At 41.0% G+C, this 27,202-nt stretch overlaps 1 protein-coding gene across 6 annotated transcripts; it reads left to right on the plus strand.

Annotated features, from left to right (window-relative positions):
- Positions 1–6,201: 6,201 nt before the first annotated feature.
- tiprl (TOR signaling pathway regulator) lies at positions 6,202–26,126 on the plus strand. Of its 6 annotated transcripts, none has more exons than XM_033033124.1 (8): positions 6,202–6,326; positions 12,647–12,766; positions 13,420–13,599; positions 14,227–14,323; positions 20,513–20,644; positions 22,443–22,538; positions 24,645–24,707; positions 25,275–26,126. In XM_033033124.1, exons 2-8 carry the CDS (start codon positions 12,663–12,665, stop codon positions 25,449–25,451), a joined length of 849 nt encoding a protein of 282 aa, XP_032889015.1. In that variant the 5' UTR covers positions 6,202–6,326; positions 12,647–12,662; the 3' UTR covers positions 25,452–26,126. The 6 variants fall into 6 exon arrangements, with proteins under 6 accessions (XP_032889015.1, XP_032889020.1, XP_032889014.1 ...); XM_033033123.1 differs by lacking the exon at positions 6,202–6,326 and adding an exon at positions 6,403–6,548; XM_033033127.1 differs by lacking the exon at positions 6,202–6,326 and adding an exon at positions 7,559–7,766.
- Positions 26,127–27,202: the final 1,076 nt, after the last annotated feature.

Genomic DNA, 27,202 nt, shown 5'->3' on the forward strand with positions numbered 1-27,202 from the left:
TTATTGTATTTCTTACTAAAGGTTGGCAGTATATTCTTATAAAGTTTTTAGTTAAAAACTTGCATTTACAGAACATCCTGTCAGAAGAAGGTTTTAGACCCGAAACGATGCCTATTTCCTTCGCTCCATAGATGCTGCCTCACCCGCTGAGTTTCTCCAGCATTTTTGTCCACCTTTACAGAATATCCTCTGGGTCCACCAAAGCACTTTACACACGATGAATTCATTTTGAAATATGTACCCTATCGTTAAGCAAAAAATATGCAGAAAATTTGTATGTAGCAAAGACCAAAAATGTTAGATGAAAGGCTAATTAATCTATTTCTGTTGTAGTGGTTGAGGCCAATTTGAACATGAGTGAAATCTATAATTTATTTGAAAAGTGCCCAAAATAGTTTTCATCCCTACCAAAAAGTGAGGCAATTAAAAAAAAAAAATTATAACAGCACAATGGCGCAGCTGGTACAGCTGCTGCCTCACAGCTCCAGAGACCCGGGTTCGATCCTGAACTCAGGTTAAGTTTGCACGTTTTCTGTGACCATGTGGGTTTAATCTGGGTGCTCTGGTTTCCACCCACATCCCAAAAACGGCAGGTTTGTAGGTTGACTGGCCTTTGTATATTGTGCCTAATATGTAGGGTAAGTGGGATAACATAGAACTAATGTGAATGGGTGATCAATGGTCAGCATGGATTGGTGGGCTGAAGTACCTGTTTTCATACTGTATATCTAAACTAAACTTACACAGGAGAATTACCTGATCTTAATGATTTAAAGTGAGGAGGCTGATATCCCAATCAGAGAGAGATATAGCCTGGAAGTAAACAAATTAGCCCACCAAGTCTGTGGCATCAAAATTTCTATATTTAAGGAATATATTTTACAAGTAGACAGCACTAAATTTGTTGCACTAGGATGGAAAACTGCTATGCAGTTTTTAAAATATCACATCATGATTTTTTCATTTAAAAACCCATTGAAATTAAATGTGCATCAGAAAGTTACATCCCGTGCATATTTCTGTATTAACAAAGTAATAGAACCCTCATGGTTGTGCATAAGTAATAACAACAGTCAGTAGAACCACTGGTGTTCTCTGAAGGACTTCATTAGTTATTTCCTTTTTCTTGTCACCAAAGAAGCAAATAGGTAGAAACACGGAACTGCAAATGTTGTTTTTCAAAAAAATGATGCAAAGTCAGTGATGCATGGGGTGGCAGAGTGGTGTACAGGGCAGCACGGTGGCGTGGCAGTAGAGTTGCTGCCTTACAGCGCCAAAGGCCCGGGTTCGATACAGAGTTTTTTAGTGCGTGACCGCATGGGTTTTCTCCGGGTGATCTGATTTCCTCCCACACTCCACTGACATATAGGTTTGTAAGTTAATTGGATTCTGTAAATTGTAAATTGTCCCTAGTGTGCAGGATCGTGCTGGTGTGTGCAGGTGATTGCTGGTCGGCGTAGATTCGGTGGGCCAACGGGCCTGTTTCCACGCTGTAATTTTAAAGCCTAAAGTGCTGGAGTGACTTAGCAGGTCTGGAGAATGTGGATAGGTGACATTTTGGATTGGGACCCTTCTTTAGTCTCTACTTAACTCAAAGCAAAGAGCTTGGGAATTCATAGATTTGTTGTTGTGTCCGATTGGTGCAGGGGACAATCTTGTATGCATCTCCAAGACCATGAATTCCTTTATATCAACAGGAAGGACGCTGTACAATCCCAATCACCTGAACCCATTTGTCAGCAACAGACCCTTGTTACAACCCTTCCATTCCTTCAACAACTCATCTGAGCCAGCCATGGTGACATAGTGCATTCAGTGCAGCCATATAGCTGTTTTTTTCACTGATGTACATTGAGAGCATGGGGTTTATTCTAAACATATGCAAACAATTGACCCATACCAGCCTTTCCTTCAAAATATATTTTACTCATTTAAAAAAATCAAAAATATGTAATACAGACTATTCAAGTTAATATTTTCAAGAGTTATGTTTTGCCTGACATCCATCATCATTTATTTACAACTTAAAGCTAATAGTTTAGTAGAGTTCAACTAATTTGTGCGCAATGACAGGGCAGCTATAAACTTTGGTCTTTCCCAATTGAGTACTTGAAACACAAAGGTTCAGCATATCCCTTGGCATATAGTCAGGGACCTTTGAGCATGTCAGTTTGCAGCACTCATTCATCAACAACACCTTGAGTTTCAGATATACCAGAGGGTGTTTTTCACTTAATTGAAGGTTCCCAGCGGCAGTTGACATTTGTTTCACCTTCTGTCCCTGGGAACAGCTTCTATAAGAATATGAATCGTGGGTTAAGCAGCTATTCAGGATGAACCTTGAGAAGACTCTGCATCTCGTTGAAGGCCTTCCTGGCAAGAACACATTCTCTAATGAGATGAATGTACACTCTAATGAGATGTACACTTCTGTGTGTTTCTAGATCATAGATTACCTGCAGCACACACCTCAATGAACTGGACAGATACAGCCATTTAAGAAATAAGGAACTGCAGATGTTGGTTTACAAAAGTACTATGAACACATCTCCTGTCTCACCAGAGGCCCAAAAATATTGCCGGTCACAATCTGCCCATCAAGTTGTGCATATGAAAGAAGTCAATCTGAGTGTTCCCCAACCAAAATCATGGATGAACCTTAAGCACATCCTCTAGTGAAGAGAAAGTCTGAGGTATTCAATATGTAGAAACTAGGAATGCAACGGGTCAGGCAATGTCTCTGGAAGAAATGGATAAGTGAAGCTTTGTGTCGGGACCATTCTTCAGAACTAAAATAACACTGTAAACACTGTTGTAATTTCTACGTGGTGAAACCAAAATGTATAAAAATGGCCTCTATTAAAATCTGACAATGTGTACTTTAACCACATGTGATTTTTTTTCTATTACAAATCTCAAATTGTGGAGTACAGAGGCAAATAAATAAATGATGGGTCTTTGTCCCAAACATTATGGAGGGCACTGTATAACCCCACAGCAGGGGAGATGAGAGCAGGGACAATGGCAGAAGCATTGTCTAGATTAGATTGAATATAACTGAGAGCTAGCAACTCACCAAAATTAATTCCACAACTGCCTGTGATATTTTTTCTTCATATCCTCACAAAGCCCCTTATTTTTCAAGATTTTTGCCAAGTTTCTTTGCTCAGAATTTTCCATTTTCTCTGGCATAATTTAAATGTGGAACAGTAGAAGTAAACACAGGAATTAACATGTGACCCAGCTGTATCTATTTCAATAATAATACTCACCAGTAAATGCATCAAAATGCCATATTGCCCATGAGCAACTACCTCTTGGAGTTGGACTACAATTTATGCCTGTTCATTTACTTGCTCCAAGTTTACATCCAGTAATGTTAAAGGGTCTCCTGAAGTAAAATGAGATTGAACAGTGAGGTTTGCTCAATGCTCATTGCCTTGTGCTGTGCTTAAAGCAGCTGCAATCTCAGAGGGACCAGATTTGTAACCTTTCCCTTGCAATATCTGTAGGTATGGTAGATGGTAGGATGTAGCTCAGACGGTATAGGAAGATCATTCTGGAATCAGCCATTCTCTAGAAAACGAAAATATTAGATTGATCCATGGGATAATGAATTGTTTGATTTTTTTTTGTAGCTTTGCCAACAATTTTTCCATCCCAAATCCCCTGAACAACGGTTTCAGAAGGATAACTGAGGTCAATCAAATGGTAGACAAGGTAAGATTAGAATTCCTATGACGTCATTTTTCCCCACAAAAAAAACTATAAATTCACAGTCATGGTTACTTATGTCCTGATTTAATGAATATTTGTTTCATTACTTCAGGGCTGCCAACTCCCATGCATTGAGCGTGAGAATCACGCATTTCATGAAATTCTCACGCTGTCACGCTGATCACAGAATTTCTCACGCTCAAATATTTTTTAAAGAAATAAATAAATGAAGTCACAAATTCAAAATAAAGCAAAAGTTGTTTTAGAGGTGAGTAAAAACCATGAGGGGAATACATAAGGTGAATGTATAGTCTTTTTCCCGGGATATGTGATTCAAGGCATTGGTTTCAAGCAGGGCTGTCAACCTACCGGCCAGCGAAGGGTCCAATCCTGCCCGCGGGATGATTAGACTCTAAACTAAGCGACACATTCCCGTGCAGATGGTGTGATAGGTGAGACATGGCAGTGGTACCAGCGCTGACCCCTGAGGCACCACTCACACCTCCCACCCTCACGTCCGGCGGCTCTGTGTCCATCGGCCACTCTGTCCACACCACATGGAGATTTAACCCCGGCCCGGAGCCAGGAGCGGACCGGGTGAGTGGGGTCGTCGGTCAAGTCTCCGGAGCGGCAGGGATGAATCTCGGGCTAAGGCTCCGCTCCGATGCCCGACCCCCGGGTCAATGTCCCTCACCTCCCCCGTACCCCCGGGTCACTGACCCTCACCTCCCCCGGACCCTAGCTGGACACAGAGCACCTGGGCCCGCCCGCATTCACGGGGGGAGGGGGGGGGGGGGAGAGGGAAATGCTCTCCGGACATCACCAAGTCTCCGAATGTCCGCTCACTCAGGGTGTTGTCGCCGCTTCACTGACACACACAACCTGACACACACACACTGATACACACCCTGGTACACACTCTCTCACACACTCTATTACACACCATCACACATACATTCTCACACACCCTCACACACACTCTCACAAACACTTACATACACTGACACACCCTCACACATACACTCTTCACACACTAACACTCTCACACATACTCACACACCCTCACATACACTGATACACACTCTCACACACACTGACACACTCACACATACTGACGCCCCCTCACACACACACTGATACACACACATACACTGACACACACTCTCACTCTCACACCTTCACACACCCTCACTTCAATCACCAATAAAAATTAAAAGCTAACTGTGTTCATTGTCTGAGTTTGATTGCTGGAAGCAGGCTAAAAAAAAAATTAGGTGCAGTTGGGTAGCCTACATTTACAATTTGTTTTGTTAAGTCTACATTTGTGTCTGCTAATCTTCGATTTCAAATGGTTTATTAATGGAAAGGGTGCGTTCGCATGTGCACAACTGATCCGGCCCGCATTAAGTCGTATTTTCACACAGAGGATGGTGGGCATGTGGAACGAGCTGCCTGGGGAAGTAGGCATGTAAAATGACACATTTAAAATATATTTGGACAGGTACGTGGACAGGAAAGGTTTAAAGGAATATGGGCCAAATGCGGATAAATGGGCATCTTGATCTGCATGGACAAGTTGGGATGAAGGGCCTGTTTCCATGGTGTAAGACTATGACACATTGTAGAAAACGTGCAATTGCTCTGGAGAGGATCCAGGGGCGATTTATGAAGATGTTGGCAGGGCTGGATTTTTATTTCCACTTTGAAGAAATATTTGATAACTGGGATTTTATTCTCTGCAGCAACGGAGATGAAGAAAATACTTAGTTGAGGTGAATAATATTATGAGAATATGACCTGTTTCGCTTAACAAAGAGTGTAGGGAGGAACTGCAGGTGCTGGTTTAAACTGAAGATAGACACAAAAAGCTGGAGTAACTCAGCGGGACAGACAGCATCTCAGGAGAGAAAGAATGGGTGATGTTTCGGGTCGAGACCTTCAGACTGAAGAGGTTGAAAACCAGCCATATAGATGTAAAACACAATGACTGGAGATGTGTGTTATCCAACTAAGGGCAGAAATCAGAATCATGTGTTCATCTTTATTGACGTGACACCATAATAAATATATTACAGACATTTTTTTTTTAATGGGGTGGCACGTTGGCGCAGCGGTAGAGTTGCTGCCTTACAGCACCAGAGCCAGATTTGATTTTGGCTTCATATGACCCCCCTCCCTCGGGCTTGGTCGCTGCACTCCCTCGCAATTTCTCACTCTCAACGTTCACCCAGTGTTGGCAGCCCTATTACTTGAATTCCTGACTGCCATAAACTGATTCAAACTCATATCTCCAGATCAATAACCCAAGAGCAAATGACTACAGACCCTGGAAATCTGAAATAAAAGAAAATACACGAAATATACTCAGCAAGTCTGGCAGCATCTGTGGAGGGGGAGAAACAGTTGGTGTTTTAGATGAATGACCTTTTATATGTCTCCGTTATCATAGCCCTGGCCTAATAACAACAACTAGTGTTGCCTCCCTAGGATGTGAGCTCAACCACTGCTTTTCTGTTGCTGGCCCCACGGACACTTTAAGCAGATGGACCTCAGTCAATTACTCAACGAGTCTTTCATAATTTCAGTCAGAAACAGGAGCGAGCCGAGGGGTAAAGTGTTTTAAATCATACGTGGTTATTTCCCGTGGAGGGTGTGGGTGCTGGCTGCCGCCGGGAGCTGTCGTGTGAGAGGGCGGAACGTTCGGAGGGTTCCCGGGCGATGTCGGCCCGCAATGCCGGCGGCTCCGGGGCCTGGGCAGAGGGAGCACGAGAGTAACGTAACGGCGGCGCGGCGGGAGAGAGAGAGGGAGAGAGAGAGAGCGCAGGAGAGCGGTGAGGGTGAAGGAGGCGACGGACGGACGGAGGGTCAAGGGGACGAAGCGGGCGGAGGGCTGGAGCGGGGGAGGAGGCGAAGTGATGAACAGGGTGAGGTTATGAAGGGGACAGTGAGGGGTGAAGGAAGGCGGCGGATGTGGATGAAGGGGACAAATGGAGATGAAGGGGACAAATGGAGATGAAGGGGACAAATGGAGATGAAGGGGGCAGTGAGGGTATGAATGGGGCAGTGAGGGTATGAATGTGGATGTGGGATGGGGAGTGAGTGAGTGAGTGGGGATAGTATCAGTAAGGTGAAGGAGCCACAGGAAGAGAAAATCAGGAGGGGGATGATGGACTCGGAGAGGAGAGGGTGTTAGGATTGAACAATCGGGAGGATGAAGGTTCAGGAAATCGGAAAGGAGGGAGAGGCAATCGGTGATGGGGGAGTAGATGGGTACTGACAGGGTTGAAACTAGGGGTGGAAGCGTGGTGTGACATGGTGGGGGAGCACGGTTGCCAGGGAAGGAAGGAGCATGCAGTGGCTGGGAGAATATGCGAGGGAGCATGGGGGTGTCAAGTAGGGGAGAGAGGGATAAGATGGAGCATATTGTGTGTTAGGGAGAAAGGGTGGTGTCGTGAAGGAGAGAGTGAGTGTGGTGATATTGGGATGGGAGAGTGGGTTTGTTTTGTGGGCGAGAGGGAGTGCTGGGGGGTCATGGAGGAATTATGGGAATCGGGGAAAGGGGATATGAGTTGGAGGAGAGATGCGGTAAGATTATGAAGAGTTGATGGAAGGGGGAAGACTGGGCAAAAGATGGGAGGGCAGTAAATGGAGTGATGGGGAAAGAGGAGCAAAAAGATAAGGGTAGTGAAAAGGTACAACAAGGAAGAAAAGCAAAGAATAACGAGAGACTGAGGAAGAGCCCTGACCCGAAATGTCACCTATCCATATTCTCCATAGATGCTGCCTGACCCGCTGAGTTACTGCCTCACTTTGTTTTCTTATGCAAATCAGCATCTGAAGTTTGTTATTTCTATGAGATGTTTTAAAACGATTAAAGAAAACAATTCAGAGAATTGAAGCAGTGAACAAAAGATTATACAATTGAGCATGTGATGTGAAGTAATATAGAGAGTGTAGGGAATTGAAGAGTGTGTGACACACAGTGACTTAGTGAATGAAGGAATTGGAAGCATGGTACCAGGGTATATGAGGAGAACAAAAGGCAGATTGTAAGTAGGGTGTTGTTCATACGATGGGGATAGTGTTTGTGTAAAACTGAAATCATTCAAGATTTGGATAAAACGTCGCAGTTGTTGAGGACACTACTTGGATGTTAAGAATCCAGTGGTATCTGGACTGGGAACATCCTATGCAGAAAGTGGATTTGAATGAACTGCAGGCATGTTCCTTGCATGTAACATTGAACTGGGACCCAGACTGCAACAAGGTTTTAATGTCCCACTGTTGAGGTTTTATTTTAAGCTTTCATAAATACATTTAATCTATCTAGTAACTACAAAATACAATGTTGTTACCTGGCATCTAACTTCTTACAAATGCAGAGAAGTATAAAAGTTTATAACATCCATGCTGACTCTTTCCCCTCTTATCACCTGCAACTATCTCCTTCATAACCATCATCTGCAATTTACATTATTTTGTAATTTGCCGATCATAGGTGACATCAGAGGAGCGTGTGTGTGGCCCAGACATTGAACTGATGGCTATAGGTCTCTTCTTATGCTGTGTGCCCTGGGGATTCTCACACGCCGTTGTGGTGGCTGTTTAAGTCTATGTTTAATTTTTATGTGGTTGTGTATCTTGTTGCTTTTTTGTATGACTGTTGGCAAATCAAATTCCTTGTATGTTTACACACTTAGCTAATAAATTAATTACAATAAGGGTTAGTTTACAGTGGCCCATTAATCTACCAGTATGTCTGTAGACTGGTAGGAAATCAAGCACCCGGCAAAGACTCGTAAGGTCAGGGGGCAAACGTGCAAACTCCACACAGGCAACAGCACAAGGTCAGATTCTAAGCTGGAGCTCTGAGACAGCACCATTATTTGTTGTGCCACTATGATTTTTTTAACATCGGGCTTGAGCCTGGTAAGTCAAGAAGAACAACAAGAACTGATTGTTCTGCCAATGCATAAGAGTGAATACAGTAAAATTGATAAGCCTTTATCAATGATGTTGATGTGATATTTAAGGATCAGTTGCTTATTGAGGCATGTCTTTTGATGGCCCAATGAGCTAACACTTAATAAGACTTTTCTTATTGTACAACATCTTTCTAATCCACTAGAGGCCTCCACTGAGATGCTGAACTCTCCATGGCAATGAATAACCCGTTTGAATCACCCAGTCCTTCTGTGAGCATATGAGCCTTTCCGCCCGCTGATTATTCACTGACATACCTGGACAGCTGATTGGTACAATGTACTTTAGTTAACATTTTTGCAATCAATAGTTTCATCTTGTTGCCAAAAAATGTAAAAATAATGATTTTATTTTCATATGAAGCCAAAAGCAACAATGGTGCTTTGTGTCCTTTCTCCATTGTGGTGGGAGAGAGCTTAATTGGTAAGAGATGGAGGAATTGTCTTAATCAACACCTCATAGTGCTTGATCAAAACAGTCCTGGTGAGCTCCTCCGAGAATATCTAACACTGAAGTTCTCCCCCCATATTACTGCCACTGGAATTCACTTAATCTATCCCAACTGCTGACATGAAGCTTGCAGTGAATGTACATAAAAAGATCCAAATACCCTTGAAAGAAAGTACCCTGAGGACACTGTTCAGCAAAACTGGTGATTTCATCCCAGACCAACCTCGAAAGTACTATCAACACATCACCTGTCTCGCCAAAGATCCAAAAATCTTGACCATTAAAGATGTTGAACACTCCCCTGCTGTAATCTGACCATCGGGTTGTGCTCTAGTCCCTGTTTACAAGCATACACTAAAGTGTGATAATTTGGTCCACGGAATTCATACAGTGCTGGTCTGAGGACAGACATGACTGCTTTGAGTCTGTGGACTGGTCCATATTCAAGGTTTCAGCATAAAGGACTGTGTATCATAGGAGTCAATCTGAATGTTCCCCAACCAAAATCATGGTTGAACCTTAAGATCCATCCTCTAGTGAAAACCAAATCTGTGGCATTCTCTCCTGTCATAGCTTTAAGGTGAAAGGGGCAAAGTTTAAAGGAGATGTGTGCGGGGCATGTTTTTTTTACATAGAGGGTGGTGAGTGCCTGGAACACGCTGCCAGGGGAGGTGGCAGAAACAGATAGGTTAGTGGCATTTGAAAGACTTTTGCATAGGCACATGGATATGCAGACGGTGGAGGGATATGGAATTTTGGAAGACAGATAAGTGATGGGCTTGGCATCAAGTTCGGCACAGACATTGTGGGCCGAAGGGCCTGTTCTTCTGCTGCACTGTTCTATGTCAGAACTCATCTCAGCACTTTACTGGTGATTGTCACCAAATCTATAGGGTGATAATTATCTAGCCCGCTATTTGTGAACAGGGGAAATTTTTACTATTCAACAATTTCATAGATTAATTGTTTTTATAATTCTTCTGAAGGTGTTCAACGCTGGTATGTAACCTGTTGCTTGCCCTCGGCTATTTAAGTTGAATTACCCAGCGATAATTGTATTGGCTGAAAATTGGTCTCTGTGATGGTGAAGATCACAGAAAGAAGTTAACTTGAATCAAGAGTGTTTTATTGTCACTTGTCCTGAAATGGAACAAAGAAATTATTACTTGCAGCAGCACAACAAATATGTCAACATAGTACCTTGTAGAACTCATAATAAGCAACTGGAAAGGAGAAGTAGGGACAGAACTAAGCCTGGCAAGTGATAGAAACATAGAAACATAGAAAATAGGTGCAGGAGTAGGCCATTCGGCCCTTCGAGCCTGCACCGCCATTCAATATGATCATGGCTGATCATCCAAATCAATATCCCATACCTGCCTTCCTGATCACTTTAGCCACAAGGGCCACATCTAACTCCCTCTTAAATCCAGCCAATGAACTGGCCTCAACTACCTTCTGTGGCAGAGAATTCCACAGATTCACCACTCTCTGTGTAAAAAATGATTTTCTCATCTAGGTCCTAAAAGACTTCCCTCTTATCCTTAAACTGTGACCCCTTGTTCTGGACTTCCCCAACATCGGGAATAATCTTCCTGCATCTAGCCTGTCCAACCCCTTAAGAATCTTGTAAGTTTCTATAAGATCCCCCCTCAATCTTCTAAATTCTAGCGTGTACAAGCCGAGTCTATCCAGTCTTTCTTCGTATGAAAGTCCTGCCATCCCAGGAATCAGTCTGGTGAACCTTCTCTGCACTCCCTCTATGGCAAGAATGTCCTTCCTCATATTAGGAGACCAAAACTGTACGCAATACTCCAGGTGTGGTCTCACCAAGACCCTGGACAACTGCAGTAGAACCTCCCTGCTCTTATACTCAAATCCTTTTGCTATGAATGCTAACATGCCATTCGCTTTCTTCACTGCCTGCTGCACCTGCATGCCTACTTTCAATGACTGGTGTAACATGACACCCAGGTCTCGTTGCATCTCCCCTTTTCCTAATCGGCCACCATTCAGATAATAGTCTACTTTCCTGTTTTTGCCACCAAAGTGGATAACCTCACATTTATCCACATTATACTGCATCTGCCATACATTTGCCCACTCACCCAACCTATCCAAGTCACCTTGCAGCCTCCTAGCATCCTCCTCACAGCTAACACTGCCCCCCAGCTTCGTGTCATCCACAAACTTGGAGATGTTGCATTCAATTCCCTCATCCAGATCATTGATATATATTGTAAATAGCTGGGGTCCCAGCACTGATAGGTGGATAGAGGCGAGGGAGAGTGATTGACAGACAGGTGGAGTAAGTGACAAAGGCTAGAGGTATATATAATAAATGAATAAATAATAATACAAAGTTAAAGATAATGCCCCCAAGTCTACAGAGTTTGATGCCTATTTGGAGATTGTAGTCTTTAATAGCCTGGCGGTTGTTGGGAAGAAGCAGTTACAATTACAGTTTTCAGGCATCTATACATTTTTCCCGATGGCAGGAGTGTGTGAGAACATGACCAGGGTGGTGTGGGTCTCTGACGATGCTGGCTGCATTGATGCTAGCTCCCTCCCACCGCAGTGGGGAAAGGACACAAAGCACTGTTGTTGCTTTGAGGCAGCGACTCCTGTAGATCCTTTCGATGGTTCATTAACTTGGCTGAAGATTGCTGCAATTGATCCAGCCTCACCTTTAGCACACACATTTTTTTAATCTTTACAAAATTATTTAAAATAAAACTGATACCGAATGCAGAACTGATTATTTTTGGAACAATGGAAGGCAGCCCTGAGCTAACTGCATCCCAAAAGAACTTACTTAATTACGGTTTAATAATGGGAAAAAAACTCATACTTAAATTCTGGAAAATCGCCCCAACACCAACAATAAATATGTGGATTTCAAATATGTCCGAAATGCTATACCTGGAAGATATGAGATTCCTTCTAGCAGGCAAACCAGACCATTTCCAAAAGATTTGGTCTCCATTTATCGACTTACTACAAGTATAAGGTGCAACAGAATTCTGAAAATAAATTTATTTCAGGACCTGGTAAGGGGGGAGGAAAAATACGGTTGGTATATCCCTTTTATCTCTTTTCTTTACTTTTAATATTATCATCTGTTTTATTTTTCTCTTTTTCTTTTCCTATGGCTTACTTCTTAACTCTTTTTCGAATTCTTTGTGTCTAAGGGTCTTTTTTTGATCACTCTTTCACACACTTGCTATCCTATCTCACTTACTTTACTTTTCTTCTTTTTAAAGTTTAAAATATGAAGTGGTACAAGTAATGTATCATGTTATTCTTGGCTTATATTATTGTAATGTATACTACTTCTAATAAAATTATAAAAATTAAAAAAAGAATCTTCCTAGGATTACCTCAATGTCCATTGCTGTAATCACTGGATATATATATTAGTAAATAATTTATTGATAGCTCTATCATTTTACACGTGTAGTATAATTCATAATTGAGGCTGTGGATTTTATTTCAGCTAACATTTGAACAGTATGACAACGCAAAGTTTCAAAAACAGCAAGCAAGAATTTAATTTTGGACCATGGAAGCTCACTGCCAACAAAAGTCATATTATGAAATCGAAAGATATTGAAAAGTATGAAATTAGTACCTTTTTTTAAAAAGTGAATAGATTTTCTCTTGCGTAGTATCTTAATGTCAGTGATACTGGATCACCACATTAAAGTATTGATTAATGTAATACGTTATCATTTGTATTTTTGCAAGAAATCTATAAACTTGCCTACTATAATAAATGACTATCTTTTATTGCCTTTTCCATGCTAGCAAGAATGTGCTAAAAATTGAATTTAAGTCCAGAACAACTGAACTTGCCCTTTTATACAATATGTTGCCCTTTGTTAATCAGGTCATGAAAGTATCCAAAGTTGGAATTAATTTGATAATTTAGCAGGTTTGATTAAGTTGCTTAAACTTAATATACCCTTTCGTCCATTTCTTGTAAATTTACCATTCCTGGTTCGTTAAGGACACTGCAGATGAAAAATAATGGGATATGGTAGGATCAAGTGCAAATTAACAACTCGCACCATCATTCTGATCAAATCTTTTTGGCCGGTCAATGAAATGCATATAAAGAGAAATAGATTGGTCCAAATTCATGGAATATTAAATTCTAATGTATTCTCATTCAAAACTATATCTCCCACTAATTGTGAGTTTGCGAATATTGTTGAAGTTACAGGAAAGCATTTACTGATACAATTTTTCATAATGATCAACCTACAGGTTAGCTGAGGAAATGAAGATGCATTCTCTGCCAGAGATGTTGTTTGGTGATAATGTTTTAAAGGTTCAACATGCTGGTGGATTTGGAATTGTATTTAATGCAACAGATGCCTTAAGGACAGTGGATAACGGGCATGGTACAGTTAAAGTGGCATGTGCGGAAGCATGGCAGGAGAGCAGGTGAGGACATATCTCAACTTTGTCTTTTACTTCAGAAGGGAATGTTTATGATTTTTGCAGTCTGATGATGATGATTGTTCAGACTTTGATTATATGTAACTGGATTTTGTTTAGAGATACAATGTTGAAACAGGCCTTTCGGCTCACTGAGTCCATGTCAACCATCAATCATCCATAAGCTAGTTCTATGTTATACCACTTTTGAATCCTGACCTACGCACAATGGTAAATTGACCGAGGCCAATTAAACTACAAACCTACACGTTTTTGGAATGTGGGGGAAACAGGAGCACCCGGAGAAAACCCACGTGGTCACAGGAAACGTACAAACTCCGCGCAGACTGCACCTGTAGTTGGGATTGAACCCGTCTCTTTGGTGCTATGAGGCAGCAGCTCTACTGCCGCGCCACTGCAACACCAGAAATGTACCTTTGGAGTTTTGGAATATTTTTCAGCCACTAGAAGTAGCACTACTTCAATACTTGATTTTAACATTATAAATAAGTTTTTCACTAAGAAATTATACCATTAACTTTATGATCACTGAAATTTTTAAAAGGGGCATCTTTTAGGCTACCATTTAAGTGTTTGCATTATTTTGAAACTATATAAATATTTTAATCCTAGGGCTGATTCTGAACACTCAAAGGTTGTTAAACCTTATGATTGGACATTTACCACAAGCTATAAAGGAACATTACTTGGTGATAATTTAAAGTTAAAGGTAAGAATTGTCAACTTCAATCCCATTGTTATGTTTAAGACTGTTCGCCTGTTAGAGGAGCACAATCATAAAATTAGCAGTTTTTACCAGTGTCATTTAATGTGAAGGGTTAATATATCTATTCTGATGAAAGATTATCAACATGATACGTTAATAGTAAGATTAAACGAGAACTTACCAGTTTGAAGTTTGATCTGTATTTTATGAGGAGTTACGATGAGGGATTACGTGAAGAAGCCCGCCACGACGCATGCGTGTCATTCTTCAAAGCAGCGGTGTGAAATCACAGATAACTGTAATGACTAAACATAGTAAGATTAGAGAAGAGATACCAGTTAAGTATATGATCAAGGGTGGGAGCGGAGGGCACGTAATCCCACATCGTAACTCCTCATAAAATACAGATCAAACTTCAAACTGGTAAGTTCTCGTTTAATCTTACTATTTTACTTCGGAGTCACGTGAGTGACTACGTGAAGATTTTAAAGCTCTGTGATTTCATGCCGTGGAAACGAGTCCATGCATCACGTCTGCCTTGATGACTGTAGGAGGAATTGTGTTAACATAATTTGGACATGAATTCGACATTGAAATCATAAAATTTATGAACACAAATTTATAACCCCTTTTTATGGGTTTAAATTAATTTACAGAACTTAAAATTGTTTCTGCAAATGTTCCAGGTTTCATTACTGGTTGATTGTAAAATAATTGGAATGCTTTTTCCCCCAGACCATCCTGCTGCCTTGAGGATTTGGTCCATTGGTACATCCAACTGTATCGCTGCCGATGTAGCTGCAGCCCTGGTGGAATGAGATTTTAAAATATTAGTATCCACCCCAGCCTGTGTTAGCACCTGTTTCAGCCATCTTGAGATGGTCTGGACCGTCACTCTTTTGTGTGGTTGCTTGTGGCTGACCAAAAAGTGCCTTCTCATTGCCTCTTAGGATTTTCGTTTTCTCCATGTATAACGACAGATGTCTTACTATACACAGACGGTCATCTGTTGGGTATGACCTAAATTGTATATTGAGGCCTGCTGATCCCTGTCTGTTCTGCTTACTAACTCATAGATATGAAACGTAATATTTTCTGTTGAGGAAGTCATGTTGTCCAGTCTTAGTTTATGCAGTGACTGTACCCTCTGTGCCGTGACCAATGCCATTAGCATGACTGTTTTTAATGTCAGTCTGTGTAGGGACAGAGCTGTTGCTGGAGACCAATTCCTGAGCATCTTCAGGACAATACTTACATCCCATATTTGGGAGTACCTGGTTCTTGGGGGATTAGTATTAAAAATTCCCCTCATAAGTTTTGTTACCAGTGGGTGAGTCCCAACAGAGTAACGCTCTGTCCCCTGCCATAGGTAAGTCGATAGGGCACTTCTGGCGCAGTTGATGGCACTGTAACTGAGCCCCTCATCATAGTGGAGGCCTGCCAGATATTCCAGAACAGACGGGATGTTCATGTCTCTGTAGGTGATGTTGTTTTTATGGCAGTGCATCGCCCACTTCCTGATATAGACCAGATACTGTTTTTTGGTTGACTGTCTTTGGGCCGCCGAGATCATGTTCACTGTTCGGTCCGTCAGTCCCAGTTGTAGTAGAGGTGTTTTTAAAACTCTACAAATTAATAAGTTCAAATGTTTATGGCATGGGTGGCTATCCCTTGTTACGGGATGTAGCAATAAATCTGGTCTATGTGGGATGGTGATACATGGTTCTAATACCATGTTTAATACCACTGGGAACCATGGTTGAGTAGGCCAATCGGGTACTACCAAAATACCAGACGCAGAGTCTTGTTGTATTTTCCTTAATACCCGACTGATGAGGCAGAAAGGAGGGAATGCGTAAATAAACAATTTCCCCCCAATGCAGCGAAAATGCATCTGTCGCCGCTGCCCCAGGGTCTGGTTCCCATGAAACATAATTTGATAACTGGTGGTTAAGTCTGGATGCGAATAGATCGATATCTGGTGTTCCATATTTTGCTGTAATATCAGCAAATACTTTTTTATTCAACATCCATTCGGTGTTTTCATTAAATTTGCGTGACCTGGTGTCTGCCACTAAATTTAGTCTTCCTGGTAGGTAAGTGGCTGATATCCAAATATCTCTCTGGATACACCATTGCCAAATTGTATTAGCCAGATTGTCACATGATGTCGATTTGTTTCCACCCATGTGGTTAATTTATGCTACCGCGGTGGTATTGTCTATCTGTAGTCTAACATGCTGGTGATATGACCCAGTACAATATGACTTTAGGCCATGGAATGCACCCAACATTTCCAGGTAGTTTATGCCCAGTGTGAGTAATAATGATGCCTCCTGAGCAGTCCATCTACCTCCACAGCTGGTGATGGTATTGGTGGCTCCCCACCCAAGTGCAATGGCATCAGTTTGTAGTACCATGGAAGGGTTACTGACAATGATTGGATTGGAACAAAGCCAGATGTTATCTATCCACCATTTTAGTTCCATTTTAGCTTGATTGGTAGTTTCATAGGTCTGTCAAAGTGACCTGCATTCATTTAGAGTGCTTGTATTTTTGCTCTCTGTAAGTTTTGGTAATGTAGAGGTCCAAATTGTGTGGCTGGAAAGGCAGCCACCATTTTGCCAATTACTTTGCTACCAATCTGATGGATGGTTTGCTGATGTCAATGAGGTTATTGCAAGCCTCTATTAAATCTCTAGCCTTTCCCTTAGGCAGAGTCACCGACATGTGAACTGAGTCAATGGTGAACCCCAAATAGTCCATAGTAGTGGAAGGCGTTAGTTTAGATTTAACTGGATGGATAATAAATCCCAGTTTTTCAAATAACTGTTTTGTGGCTGTTACAGTTTGTTTGGCCAATTCCAAAGTTTTGCCCACAATGAGTATGTCATCTAAATATGCCATGACCATGTGTTTACGTTTCCGTAGAAATGCTAGGGCTGGTTTCAAAATTTTGTGAACAGCCTGGGGCTGATGATACAGTGCTTTATACTGCCAGAGTTGTCCCATCCAGTTGAATTTTAAGTAACATCTGTGGTCACCGCGTATAGGCACTGAATAGTAAGCATCTTTTAAATCGATGCTGGCCATGAAGTAACCTTTGGAAATTAATTGTTTAGCAGTAACAAAGGTTTCCAATTTGTCAGATCTATGATGATGCGATAACCACCATCTTTTTTGTTTTTGGTAAATATATTGGACACGAATTCTAATGGTTCGTGTTGAGTTTTCTCAATTACACCTTTTACGTAAAGCCGCTCCAGTTCAGCTTGCGCTTTTGATTTTTCTTTATCAGAAAGCACGAACATTCGGTTCGGTATATGTTGAACTGGAGGGCTGTACTTGTGTATAAACTCTATTGTATATCCCTGGATACTGCTTAAGATGTAAGTATCGGTTGTTAACATGCTCCATGCATTCAGAAAAGAGTGTAATCTCCCCCCAACCTCCATGCTCCCTGTATTTTGTAGGGAACCAGACCCACCTACCTCCATAGTTACCAGTGGCAGGTTTACTTCTTTTTGTAGGTATTTCGCTGCTGTTGTTGCGCTGGTGTCTGGATTTTCGGTTTGGTTGGCGTTGGAGGTCCCCGCATCTTCCAAGAAGGCCGGCCTGGGCCATGGCCTAAAAAAGACTCATGTTTTGAGTACCGGCCTTCGAGCTTTCACCAGTTCTGCTGGTGGGTGCGTAGGGGTGCTGTCTTTGGCTGTAGTGGGTTTTTGTTGGAGTCCCTTTTATTAGTCCAGTAGGTTCTCTTGTTCCTGCACCCCTTGCACACTTGTCTTTCCTTCTGCGGACCCCTCTTCCAGGTCAGCCCAGAACTGACCCGCAGCGCTCCCCTCTGATGAGGTAGAAGCACTGTGCAGCCCTTCAAGAGGTACTGCTGTGGGTTTATCATAGGGCCCACAGTGACCCGACTCCATCTCCCGGAGTCTGTCACGTTGGAGCAAATGCTCCACACACCGCTCCATCCGGCTCCAGCGCTCTCGGTCGCTGGCCGCCCGCGGTTGTTCAAAGTCGGACTCCTCTGAGTCCACGACCTTGTTTGTTTTTGTGTCTAGCCTTTCCGCCCGGCCGCGTGGATCTGGCCGGTGCGGAGGCGACATCGGGCACAGCTGATCCCATTATAGGTGATTCAAGTGCCACTGGCCGCTGCTAGCCCACCAGCTTTGTCGCAGCCCGTTGGTTTCTCCACCTGTAATCAGCATGGGAAAACACAAAAAGACCGCAGCTCTTACCTGCAGGTCCAGGTTTAAATTGTCGCTACGGGGGAACGTCGTTCCACCCCGTCTCCTGCTGTTTTCGACTTGTCAAAAAGTCGACGGCCCCATTTGAATAGTCTCCCGCCCGGCCGTGGTGTTCTGGCCGGCGCGGGACCAAAAGTCGGCACAGCTGATCCCTTACGGGGCTTGTGCCTTCAGCTGCTGCTGGCTCCCGCAACTTCGCGGTCCTCCCCAGCCAGCTTCACTCGCAGCACTTGTGGACACTATTTTGTCCAGCTTCCCCCCCCCGTGTAAAAACAGCGCGGGGACAAAAACTACCGCAGAGTAAATCACTTACCTGCAGGTCGCGGTTTCAAACTTACCGCTGCGGGGGAACGCTCCACCCCGCCTGTCGTTTCGCAAGCGTGAAAGCGATATGACACGCATGCGTCGTGGCGGGCTTCTTCACGTAGTCACTCACGTGACTCCGAAGTAAAATTCTGCTTCGCCTTCCACAAATCCCACCTAAAATACTAAGATTTGCTAGCATTTTCAGTTCTAATTTCTACTTTAACTATCTTTTTCCTTAACAGTAAAAATACAATATTATTTTCCACATGATACTCAGCTCCACCTCAGTAGCACAATAATGGAAAGAGAATCCACCTTGATACTCAGTGCTACCCCATTTCATAGCTATAGACTTAGCATGGAAATGGTCTGAAACCAAACAAAATTGTGCACTGCCTCGTGTTATTTTTGACTGAGATGAGATTAAGACCATATATCCTGCTATTTTCTATCAATTTCTTCCTTCAAATTCTTCTTTGCCTCAGGTCAGCTGTTGAAATCCTCAACCACACTTTTGTTTCTTAGATTCATTTAGAGACACAGCGTGCAAACAAGCCCACCAAGTCCGCACTGACCAGCAATCACTCATTCACTAGTTCTATCCTACATGCTAGGGATAATTTACAGCAGCCAATTAACCTACAAACCTGCACGTCTTTGGCATGTGGGAAGAAACCTGAGCACCCAGAGCAAACCCACGTGATCATACCTATGTGAGAACATAAAACTCCATACAGTCCTCTGCTGTAATTGATTAGTTCACACCTAGCTGGCATCCTTTGTTCGTGTAAAAATTTTGTCAGTCTCAAGTTTTCTGATGAAGACACAAAGAGCTGGAGTAACAACGGGTCGGGCAATATTTCTGGAGAGCGTGGATATGTGACGTTTCGAGTCTGGACCCTCTTAGTCTGAAGAAGGGTCCTGACCCAAAATGGTACCTATCCATGTTCCCCAGAGATGCTGCCTGACCTGTTGAGTTACTCTAGCTTTTTGTGCACCTTTTGTAAATCAGCACCTGCAGTTCCTTGTTTCTTTAACTTTTCTGATGTACTTTTAACTTATTTACAATGTAATTGGTGACTTGCATTGATTTCTGGTTAGCATTTTTTTTAATTCTCATTCATACCTTCATATTCCTTTGTGCTTGTCTCCTCTAAACAAATGTTAAATGCTTATGTTCAACAATTCAAGCCTCTTGAATTTAATCTGTACCTTGGTGCCTGGACTTTCAGCTTCCTAGTTCCCAAACACTGTTATTACCTCCCACCTCTTTCCTTCTGTAAGACATTCCATCTTTCTGAACACCCTTTTGACCATTTGTCCTATTTCTCCTTAAATGTTTGATGTCAAAAAATGTTTACTTTTTGTGAAGCAACTTACAACGTTTTGTAAATTAAAGATGCTACACATATAACATGTTAAACAATCAAACATCATTCAGTAGAATGCAAGTGTTCGAGTAACTCAGTGGGTCAGGCAGCATCTCTGAAAGACATGGATAGGCATTGTTTTGTGTTGGAATCCTTATTCAGACTGGGTCTGCCTGACCTGCTGAGTTTCTCCAGAATAAGACTTCAGCACCTACAGTTCCTTGTGTCATTAGTTGGCTGAATGGAATACATACATCTTTTTATAGGTCACTCCCACAACTGAACGCATTGATCTGGAGAAATTGAAAACAAGAGAACAAATCATGTATTTTGAAGAAGTTTTGTTGTTTGAAGATGAACTTCATGATCATGGTGTTTCCATGCTGAGCGTAAAAGTGGTAAGATGTATTACATGACAGTTTCTTTGTTAACCATCCCTTGTGCAAGGAAGGCTGAAAATAGAATTATAGCTTTTTCTGCCAAGAATACCAGAACTATATATCTACATTTTGGCAGCTCCACTGCAAAATCTACTCAAGATATGCCCACTTTGAAAAAATTCTCCTCCTTGCTCTGAGAGTTCTGTGAGACACTTTCTCATTGCTCCCCATCCGTGATTCCTGCTGCTCTCCAATCTGAAGAAGGGTCTTGACCCAAAATATTCATGTAATATATCCATGTTCTCCAGGGATGCTGCCAGACTTGTTAACTCCAGCACTTTGGCTTTTTTAACCATATATGTTTGTGGATTACTTAAAACACACTCCAAACAAATTTTGAATGAGTACAATAATAATTTTTATGTTCCTTCATGGGTAGATATTATTTTATATCAGGTCCATAAACCATGTGGGATTTGGTGTTAACAAACTTGAAGCTTTTTAATAATTTTAATTGTCCTTTGGCGTGAGATAGTTTTTGCATTTTATTTATGATGCTAAGAATCCTTATGCTTTTCAACAGCATTGTCAACTTGTCTTGTGACAGGTTTCTGTATATGGTATTTATTCATTTAATAGTTAAGATGTCCTTATCCCATTGAAAATGATATTTGCAGTGATTACTCCAAGAAGAAGGGTTTCGGCCCGAAACGTCGCCTATTTCCTTCGCTCCATAGATGCTGCTGCACCCGCTGAGTTTCCCCAGCAATTTTGTGTACCTAGCACATTTTTAAAGTCCTGTTTAAAGTAAGGACAGTCTTATAAAGAAAATCAGGAGACTAGGTTGTTAACACAACTTATGCTGTAGTTAAAAACAATTTGAGATTTACGTTGTGGTTGTTTACCTTATGGTTCAAGAGCACCGTTTCTTTTTCGTACAATTTGGAACTCTTCAATTCTTTCGTCTCACCTGTTTTTTTTTTTCCATCCCTGGCCTTCGTCCACCATGTGTACCCCCTCCCCCCCCCCCCTTCCCCCCCCCCCCCCCCCCTCAATCTCCCCCCACCTTACATGTGTTCACCTATCACTTGCCATGCTTTGTCCTTCCCCTCCTCTCTTCCAGCTTTCTATCTCCCTCCCCGGCCCCCTCCCCCGAAGATCAGTCTGAAGAAGGGTCCCGGCACAAAAAGTTACCTGTCCATGTTCTCCAGAAATTCTGCCTGTTTGCTGAGTTACTCCAGCACTTTGTATCTTTTTCTGTAAACCAGCATCTGCAGTTCCTTGTTTCGGCAACCATTTATTCTCTGCTGACAATTTTTTTTTATTGCTGAGGTGGATACCTTTTATTCACTTTGTTACAAAACAAAGTTTCTGAGGATTTTTCTGGTTACTCAAATATTTCATTACTCAAATGTAGAAAAGAAATATGGAATTAGTTAATATGGTATTGTGGGGAAAATTGTGACCAATGTTTAGATACAGCATGGAAGCAGGTGCTTCAGTCCACCAAATCCACATCAACCTTCGATCACGGGTCAATACTTGTTCTATGATACCCCGGCCTGCACATTAGGGGTTATTTTATGGAGGCCAATTCGCCTACAAACCCACATGTCTGGGATGTGGGAGGAAAGCAGAACACCCGGAAGAAACCCAGGCAGTTACAGGGAGAATGTGCAAACGCTACGCAGACAGCACCCAAGGTCAGGATCATACCCGAGTCTCTTCCGCTGTGAGGCAGTGACTCTACCACCTGCGCCATTGTGCCGTCAACTGTGTAGTACAGTTGATTGATTAATTAATCTTTCTCTTCCAGAGAGTTATGCCATCTAGTTTCTTCGTTCTGTTGAGATTTTTCTTGAGAGTTGATGGTGTACTCATACGGACAAATGACACGAGAGTTTATCATGAGGTAAGAATGGATAAATAACTTTGTTTCACCCACATATTTCAGTATTGTAATGGTATTATAGTTATGCATTTCACCAGTTCCCCATTAACTACCTTAATGCATTTAAACTGCAATTTTAAGTTTTTAAATGCAAACCTGTCATTCATTCTTAATTATTCTGTGATTTTTGGACTGGTTATTAGGAAGAATTTAGATTCTGATCCGATGATCACCAACTCTATACTGCATGAATGTCCATAGAAGTATCATAACTTGTTTTGGTACACTTTCTCCTACTCTTCCCAGAATCTTTGGCTATTTTCAGCTACGTATACAACAGTTTATATGTTGCCGATACATTAATTTTGTCTTGCCCAATGATCGCAGCAACTGCAACTAACTTATCACCTTGGAGTTGGGGACTAATGCATGAACATAGCCTCATGCAAAAACAAATAAAATGCTACATTACTGGATGTGCTACCTCCAAGGCCTCTGATTCCACTTAGTTGGATGCCAAAAAATCCCATGGTATTATTTTGAAGAAGACCAGGGAAGTTATGCCAGTGTCTTAACTAGGTTTAGGTTTATTATTGTCACATGTACTGAACTGCAGTGAAAAGCTTTGTTTTGCATGCTAGCCAAATAAATCAGATATACCATGCATGGATACAATCTGATCAAACTCAAGTACAATAGAAGGAGCAAAGGGGGAGATACAGAGTGCAGAATAGAGTTCTCGGCATTGTGGCGCACCAGTGGACAAAGTCTATGAGGTAGAGGTGAATGGGAAGCTGAATATGGAAGGACCATTCAGAAGCCTGATAACCGAGGAGAAACTATTCCTGAGATAAGAGAGATAATAACATTATAACAGATTACTTGGTCATTATCACATTGGTGTTTGAGAGAACGAGAGTCATCCCAAACCTTTGAGAATGAAATCCCCACTTGTGCATAATAAAAAAATGATTTCCCTGCTTAGACCAAGGCTACAACTAGAAATGGAAATAAAATGTTTTATTTAAATATGATTGTCTACGTTAAAACTATTTTCCTCAGTCACTTAATCAACTTGGGCTCAAATTTTGTATTACTTTCCGATCTGCTGTTAGGGTAAGATCAATCATTTGCAAGAGGTGCATGATATTTTTGGTGTTTTTATTGCTTAGCTTGAGGACTCTATTTTAGTTTTAAGAGACCACTTTTTATTTACCTCTTCAGTGTTTTTAATCTTGTGTTCCATTTTCAATATCATGAAATCATTGGTCAGAGTGCAATCAATTAAATGTGTGATGTCTTTTGCAAACATTTGAAATGGTTGAATAATACAGGTTTGCTCAGTGTTGATACATTAGAGTGGGATAAATAGTCTTCATCCTTTGTTATCTCGAGATTAGTTACATTATTCCAAGAAAATATTAAGTAGCATTTTCCAGTTTTGAAAATGCCAGGATATTTCTAACTTATTGGTGAATTCCAAATACTGAATAAAGTATTTCAGATACAGAAAATCTGTCAGAAAAGCAGAAAATTCAAATAACCCTCGTTATAACGGACCATGGTGAGGGGGGAGCAGTCACCCTGTGAGACAACGAGTTGTTTTCAAATACAAAGTTATTTTTAACAGTTAAAAATGTATCTTTGTTACTGCAAGCTAAAAATACCAAAGGCTGGTTGTTACATTGTTTAATCGAGTATCATTGCACAAGTGTCGATCAAGGCAATAGCTTGTCAATTTCAATAACCTCCTGCAGTGCAATCAGCAAGCAGCCTGTGTTCTTCAAGAGGCAGTGGTGTCTAATTATTGTGGCCATGCTCCGCATACTCTATTGGTAGAGACTGTTGTGCAGATAATATAAGAAAGAAAAATGTTTGAGGCAAATCAGTTTTATAAGAAGTCATACTCATACCTCAAGCTTAATAGGAAAAGAATACATTGATGAATGCACTAATTTAATCATTCGTGTCTTTTGATGTTTTAAAATAAACCAGACTCTTGGTAATAGTTTATAGAGAGAAATGCAATAACACAATATAAAATGTAAAAAGTAAATAGTTATGAAAACTCAAGTTGTATTTTTTTATAATAAATAATATTGATCATTTAACGTATTTTTTTCTTAGGCTGACAAAAACTACCTTCTTTCTGAGTACAGTTCGCGGGAAAGTTATATATCGGCTCTTCAGGTAACTTTAAAAATACTTGGGATTTGTTCATGCTGTAGGAGCAGAATTAGTCCATTCAGCCCATCAAGTCTACTCTGCCATCTGTAATGAATTGTGACATTTGGTAATACACCTCAAATGCCGTTGTTACGGGATTTTAATGTGTGTTAGCACCCTGACTTTGAGTAGTAATCCTGCGAAGCTTACATTTGCTTGTTGTTAAAAGAAAGATGCAGCATTTACCTTTGATCAACGATCACCATAAAGTGCAGATGTTAACCCGGAGATGAATGAGAGCTTTATAGTTAAGAACTACTAAATATTTTATGGTCTTTTAACCTTTCTACATCTTTTAGACCTAAAATCAATTGAGTTCCAATTAGAAATTGACCCTAAAATATGGCGTGCAACACAGGAATGCTTAACCCTTTTGTATGGAATTCAAATGTGCAATGTTTTTTTTCCGTAGCTGTATGAATCCAAGTAGTCTGAAATGCATTCATGAATATATTATCGTGTTCAAATATTACCATCCCATAGAGTAGATAGCTCTCCAGATGTAAACACTGAATACATTTTTTGTTTCAGAATGTTCCACAATATCTTTTCACTGATCCGAATGAGATCTCACAGTATTTACCTCTGAAGCAGCTGACCTGTGAGAAATTGGAATTCCCTGAGGAAGTGGACAACAGCACTGTGTTGGGAAATGTTCACATCTGTGTTAATTCAGACGAGGCTAACAGAGAATCAAGACAAACGTGATATTCTACGAAGGGAAGAAGAAAACATTTTTAAATGATAGGCCAATGTAATACTGTTGATTATTTTAGTAACTGTCAATATATTGGGGAACTGCTGCAGTAAATTTTGTCTTGTCAAAAGCAGCAGCTACCATTTTAACAGCTGTAAAGGATAATTTATCAAAGGCAGAATTTATTAAATGGATTGATTGACAATTTGGGCTTTTTACAGTAGAAGCTAAAGCATTGTAGGCAGTGCAGCTTTCAGTCTGATTTTTTTTTTTTTGTAATGTGCTGGCTTATTGGTGTTTCTATTTCTTCTGCCAGTGAAATGTTGAATCAATTTGAGCTCTGAAAAGGTGAATGGGATTTATAACTGGTCATTGTAATTAAGGATAAAATTAGTAAATATACAAACGGTAAACTTAAACTGCACCATTCATGATGTTCTGTAATATGTATAAAGCTATGCCACGACATTCATGTTGTTTTACATTCATGCTTTTCCCATTAATACAAGTAAATTACAGCATTTGCCCACACAAATCAACATTACAGTCAGTTGTCTGCTGTAAGTTACATTTGTGCGGTTTTGTGTTGATGACCAGTCATTATAAACCAATAATGGATATCTCTAAAACCGTGGAACACTGTAAACTATGTAATTTAAATAAAGATCGATTTCTGAATAGTTCCATTCTTGATGTGACCTGAAGTTGTTTGACTTGCAACCGATTTTGCATTAACCACATTAAACCGAACATTTCATTCCAACATTTCAATTGCACTAAATTGGCCGAGAGTAATATGACAGAAAAATAAGGGACATTTCCAGCATTATGGAGGCCATTTAGCTCATTGTAAAAAAAAAAAAGACGCTAAATGAATTCCATTTCCCAGCTCTTCATCCATTTTCTTGCAGGTTATACATTTTGAAGTGCCCATACAGTTTCTTCATGAAAATTGTTCATGAAAACAGACATAAATACATCAGAACCAGAAAATCTTAAGCAAAGTTTGTTTAATTGTGTACATTTATGAAACTGGACTGAAGTGCAGGGTAGGTTTAATCACATATCTTCAATGGCTATTTTGGAATCCTACAGTGAGTAGATTTGAAAGGCCTTCCATCTATCTGCAGCATATTGTTTTTATTTTGGATTAAAATAAATGGATCAATTAAATGAAAACTACACTCTCCTGCAGTTATGAGGAGATATTGTATAGGCTGGATTTTCCTTAGAGCAGAGTGGTTGGATTGTGACATATTACACTAACGGCTTTTTTTTCCTCCACTACTGTTGTTACCTAGTATTATGGTTTATTAATTAATTATTTTTTGGGATAATATCTGTGTTATTGTATTTACAGGCTGTTGCATGGCTGCAAGTAATAATTCCATTGAGGTGTTATCAGTACATATGACAAACACTTTTGACACTTGACATAATGAAGGTATGCTAAATTATGAAGGGTATAAAGGTCTACATTGTATGAAGCTTTCTCATAGGAGAGGCATCTAAAACTGGAGGGCATAGGGTTAGCATAGTACACAAAGAGCGGACGTAACTCAGCAGGTCAGGCAATATCTCTGGATGACAGAGGGATGAGGTGTTTTGGGTTGGGACTCTTCAGACACCTTCAGAACAGGCTTGGAGTGGGGATAGAGGTGAAAGAACATACTCACCCAGAAGGTGGTCAAAAAGGCTTTTGGCACCTTAGACTTCATCAGTCAGAGTATTAAGTATAAGAGTTGGGCGGTCATGTTGCAGT

This window comes from Amblyraja radiata, chromosome 14 (assembly GCF_010909765.2).
Source record: "Amblyraja radiata isolate CabotCenter1 chromosome 14, sAmbRad1.1.pri, whole genome shotgun sequence".
In the NCBI taxonomy this organism is placed as follows: domain Eukaryota; kingdom Metazoa; phylum Chordata; class Chondrichthyes; order Rajiformes; family Rajidae; genus Amblyraja; species Amblyraja radiata.

Coding starts and splice junctions, on each gene's coding strand:
- tiprl (XM_033033124.1), top strand. CDS start 12,663: ATGACAACGCAAAGTTTCAAAAACAGCAAGCAAGAATTTAATTTTGGA. Junction 20,645..22,442: donor CCATGCTGAGCGTAAAAGTG/GTAAGATGTATT, acceptor TTTCTCTTCCAG/AGAGTTATGCCATCTAGTTT. Junction 24,708..25,274: donor GTTATATATCGGCTCTTCAG/GTAACTTTAAAA, acceptor TTTTTGTTTCAG/AATGTTCCACAATATCTTTT.